This window comes from Alosa alosa, chromosome 18 (genome assembly GCF_017589495.1).
Source record: "Alosa alosa isolate M-15738 ecotype Scorff River chromosome 18, AALO_Geno_1.1, whole genome shotgun sequence".
NCBI classification, from domain to species: domain Eukaryota; kingdom Metazoa; phylum Chordata; class Actinopteri; order Clupeiformes; family Clupeidae; genus Alosa; species Alosa alosa.
In genome coordinates, this window is record NC_063206.1 from 4,419,264 (window position 1) to 4,424,263 (window position 5,000).

Genomic DNA, 5,000 nt, shown 5'->3' on the forward strand with positions numbered 1-5,000 from the left:
AGGGATGTGTTGTCCCTATCTGGACACAGAGATGTGTTAACAAACAACGCAAGTTGTGTTATTTTCAACGCAAGTTGTGTTATTTTCAACACATTTTGTGTAACAAATATAAAAAGGAAACTACACAAAATTGTGTGGTCCCTATCTGGACACAGAGATGTGTTAAAGTTGTTTTCAACACATTCGTTTTAAGAGAGTGTGTGTGTGTGTGTGTGTGTGTCTGACTGGTGAGTGAGATTGTGTGTGTGTGTGTGTGTGTGTGTGTGTGTGTGTGTATGTGTGTTTCTAACTGGTGTGTATGTGTGTTTCTAACTGGTGAGTATGTGTGTGTGTGTGTGTGTGTGTGTGTGCGCGCATGTGTACGTGTGTGTCTATGCTCAACAGAAGCAACACAAAACATATGTCCTGTATGTTTGTTTAAAATGTGTGTGTGTGTGTAGGAGACAGGAAGCATGATGGGGTGTGTTGCACGTGATGTAGGAGAGTATGCAACATGGTGAGCGGCTGAGACACACACACACAGTCATGATTACAAAGCCATGTAACTCCATTCATTTCTCTTATTCATACACAGAGATGTGTTAAAGTTGTTTTCAACACATTCGTTTTAAGAGTGTGTGTGTGTGTGTGTCCTGACTGGTGAGTGAGATTGTGTGTGTGTGTGTGTGTATGTTTGTTTCTAACTGGTGAATATGTGTGTGTGTGTGTGTGTGTGTGTGTGTGTGTGTGTGTGTGTGTGTGTGTGTGTGTGTGTGTGTGAGAGAGTTTCTGACTGGTGAGTATGCGTGTGTGTGTGTGTCTGATTGGTGAGCTTCGGCAGGTTATTTGGCTGATGAGATTAGCTTAAGTGCTATCACATGACTGAGTCAATGCTGGGGACTTTCTACTGTGTGCACAGACTGAAGTCAGCCCTGTGTGTGTATGTGTGTGTGTGTGTCTACGTGTGTGTGTGTGTGTGTCTACGTGTGTGTGTGTGTGCGTATGTGTGTGTGTATGTGTGTATGTGTGTGTGTGTGTGTGCATGCATGTGTACGTGTGTGTCTATGCTTAACAGAAGCAACACAAAACATATGTCCTGTATGTTTGTTTAAAATGTGTGTGTGTGTGTGTGTGTGTGTGTGTGTGTGTGTGTGTGTGTGTAGGAGACAGGAAGCATGATGGGGTGTGTGTTGCACGTGATGTAGGAGAGTATGCAACATGGTGAGCGGCTGAGACACACACACACAGTCATGATTACAAAGCCATGTAACTCCATTCATTTCTCTTATTCATACAGTCAAGCTCAGTCACTCTCTCTCTCTCTCACTCACACACTCACACACACACACACACACACACACACACACACACACACAGGGGTTGCTAAGGCCAGCGTGGCATCTGACATCTGATGTCTCCAAACATCCGAAACAGATCAGGAGTTCTCTCTCTCCCCCTCTCTCTGTCTCAGACCCCTCCCCCTCTCTCTCCCCCTCTCTCTGTCTCAGACCCCCCCCTCTCTCTCTCCATCTCAACCCCTGCTCCCTCTAAAAGGCCAATCAGCTGGCCTTAAAAACACATGCTGGCTCAAAATACATAAACTCATAATAACAACAGTAAGCAACATAGTGGTGGTAGTACTGTTGTAATATGTGTGTGTGTGTGTGTTTCTACCTCTTTGGGCTCCCTGAGAAAGCCATCTCAATTCAAGAGAAGCACCCCCCCCCCAAAAAAAAAGAGTATTCATGTGGCACAAGGCCCCAACTCCCATCGCATCACACGCACATTCACACCCCCGCGCCAGGTCTCACCCCGTGAACATCTTTGACGAAGTAACTGCCACTGGAGCCTTGCGAGATTCTCTCCGGAAAGATGCCCTCCTCGATGGCCCGCTCCGCTTTCCTCACGATCTCTCGGAACTCTGGGTCGTCGTTAAACTCATTCCTGTGAAAATCCCGCGGCGAGCTGCCCCTGTCCAGCAACGTTTCCCTCTCGCGACTGCTTCCAGGGCTCCCCGGGGGCACGCGAGCTGCCGAACCAGGTACGCCATCCAGACCGTCCCGCCGTGAGCCGGATTCGGACTGATGAGAATGACTTAAGTCACCAGACTCGCGGAGAGGAGAGATGAGCGGACTCGTTTCGTCCATCGCGCAAAAGCCAAATAAAAAAACAACCCGGCGCCGGTGATGCTACGGGCGGACTGTGCAAAGTCCAGAAGTTGCCAGCGTCGGCAGCTCGCGTCAACAGTATTGATGTGGTCACTCTTCTTCCGCATCTGGCTCCACCCCCAAGCTTTCTGCAACTCTCCATTGGCGCACTGGTCCAGCCTCCCAACGTGATCCCGCCTCCCTCATCGCAGTAGCGATCAGACTTTGCACACCCAGCCGAGCCGATCAACCTCCAAGAAGAGCACCGTCACTCTCTCACACACACACACACACACACACCATTGGCATGTGTCTTTGGATTATTCGTAGGCTATGCAAAACATGTTAGATTAGTCGCAGGGAATAACCCTCAGGCTATTTGAGGATTTGCTTATTAAATGCGCTTTATTCTCTGAACATAAATTAGCCTATTGACATGCATGTTGTGGCAACAACCGCCGTGGAGGCCTTTCACACCACGTAGGCTAGCCTACAGCTTACACTAATTCAATCTACCCACACACACACACACCACTGCCTACCTACCCCGAGTCAGTCTAGTTAGCTGTAGTGGGATGTAGTCTAGTTAGCTGTAGTGGGTACTGTGATCCAACCCAAATGTTAATACGTATCCTTGCCTATTTGATGGTGATGCATTTTAAGTGGGTAGGCTATACTGCGTAGTCCTGTGTATCACGTAGACTACACCACTGCACACACACACACACACACTATACACCAGTGCCCCTCGTTCCCTTTCTAACCTTGTCTTTCACCGTCCCTCTTCAAGAAGCTCACCCCCTTCATTCTGAGACTACAGCAACAGCTCTTATTTTCACCCTTTAAATCAATGGCGTAGAGATTAAAGTAGTTTTCATTCATCTAGTTGTATCTGTGTCAATATTCAGCTCTAGACAGTTCCAGTACTGTGGAGATCATTGTTCTGATTGTGACTGATACACTGAATGCAAAGAGGCAATTCTGGGCTTTGAAATACTTGGAGAACAATGACACCGCATATCATCTCAGTTTATCACTGGAGCGAACATTGAAGCCGCATTTTTCATCTCTGGTTTATGGAACATTGAAGGTCAGTGTTGTAACTTCCTCGGACAGAGGTTGAAAACGGTGTTTGCATTCTGATTGGCTAATGTGGTGTAGGAAGCGCCCTGCGTCACGCGTGTCACGCTCTGAATCAGGAAAAGGTGCCGTCGCGCGCATCCCAGTTCATTCGTGAACCACCTGCAGCTGCACGTAGACTCGTCTCCTCCGTCCGTCCTCGACTATCCTTCTCACACGCCGATTCTCCGCGTTTGTACCGAAACCAAGAGCCAACGTGAGAAAATGGCCGCCTACAAGCTGGTTCTGATCCGCCACGGAGAGAGCTGCTGGAACCAGGAGAACCGCTTCTGCGGATGGTTCGACGCGGACCTGAGTGACACGGGCGTCCAGGAGGCCAAGCGAGGAGGGAAGGCCTTAAAAGGTAAAGTCCCCTTCTTTCCATCACCCAGTGTTCTAGCGTGCTCTACTGTCAGATTTGCTTTGGGCAATGTCACTGATTTCGACACCATGCAGTGACGTTAAACTCTCTAGTCGTGTGGCAGCACAGGACTCGACGTGAGGAGGAAACACGTTCATCTTAATGCATGTTTATTAGTGTGATTGTGCCACTGAAACATTAACACTGAAAACTCTTAAGTCATGTAAGAAATCCGCTATTTCCTTCAGACGTGAGTCACGAACAGGGGCGGTGTTGTCATTTTTCTCTGTAGCCCACCTTCCTAACCGGACGGCGGCGAATCAGAGAGGCCGCTGCAGACTGTAGACGCCGCCTTTATATGTGACGCATGGGTGCGTAATGAGGCGAACGTGCAGATAGGAACGTGAAACTACAGAGTTCCCCGTGTCGTTTCAGAGCATCTCTCCCTGCAGTGCACGCATGCGACAAGAAGCCTCGCGATGCAGGCAGATTGATGTGGAATGATGAAACCTTGTTTAAAAAAAAGTGTCAGCTAAAAACCATAACCATAAAAGTGAAACTCAGAGAATGATGATGGATCAGTGTACCATGGTTAAGTCATGGTTACTATGGCAACATCACAGTTGCACACACACACACACACACACACACACACACACATATAATGCTTGTATTATTGTGACTCTGTGTAGTAAGATCAATGGATGGAGTAGTCTGACAGAGCTGTTCCGATGGTGTGTGTGTGTGTGTGTGTGTGTGTGTGTGTGTGTGTGTGTGAGATTGATGTGCGCTGACATTGATTACTGTATCGACGGGCAGATGCTGGCTACGAGTTTGATGTGTGCTACACGTCGGTTCTGAAGCGGGCCATCCGGACCCTGTGGCTGTGTCTGGAGCAGATCGATCAGATGTGGGTTCCGGTCCACAGAACCTGGCGGCTGAACGAGCGCCACTACGGTGGCCTGACGGGGCTAAACAAGGCCGAGACGGCCGCCAAGCACGGGGAGGCACAGGTCAAGATCTGGAGGCGTTCGTACGACACCCCCCCACCGTCCATGGATGCTGACCACGACTACTACACAGTCATCAGCAAGGTATACACACACGCACACACACATATACACACACACAACATCCCCCCCTCTCGCCCATGGAGGCTGACCACACCTACTACACCGTCATCAGCAAGGTACACTACACACACACACACTATATTACATCACATTTGGCATTTGATGCTTTTTAACCAAAGGGACAAAGCGAAACAAGTGAGTGCAGCAGTAAGTGCTGCTTTCATACAGTCAGTGTCAATGCTAAGTGCTAGAATTAGCAAGGCTAGTTGGAGGGTAGTGCTACAAGAGGAGATGCTCTCTGAAGAGCTGAATTAGCAAGGC

At 48.7% G+C, this 5,000-nt stretch overlaps 2 protein-coding genes across 2 annotated transcripts in view; one reads left to right on the forward strand and one right to left on the reverse strand.

Annotated features, from left to right (window-relative positions):
- The window catches only part of LOC125311247 (phosphatidylinositol 4-kinase type 2-alpha-like), a 6,476-nt gene extending 4,227 nt beyond the window's left edge, over positions 1–2,249 (reverse strand). Inside the window, exon 1 of the mRNA XM_048269123.1 lies at positions 1,791–2,249. Within this exon, the coding sequence (XP_048125080.1) occupies positions 1,791–2,126 (336 nt within the window). The 5' untranslated portion in view covers positions 2,127–2,249. The remainder of the gene's footprint in view (positions 1–1,790) is intronic.
- Positions 2,250–3,326: 1,077 nt separating this feature from the next.
- Positions 3,327–5,000, forward strand: part of pgam1a (phosphoglycerate mutase 1a) — a 4,865-nt gene continuing 3,191 nt past the window's right edge. The window contains exons 1-2 of the mRNA XM_048269131.1: positions 3,327–3,609; positions 4,426–4,700. Of these exons, the coding sequence (XP_048125088.1) occupies positions 3,471–3,609; positions 4,426–4,700 (414 nt within the window). The 5' untranslated portion in view covers positions 3,327–3,470. The remainder of the gene's footprint in view (positions 3,610–4,425; positions 4,701–5,000) is intronic.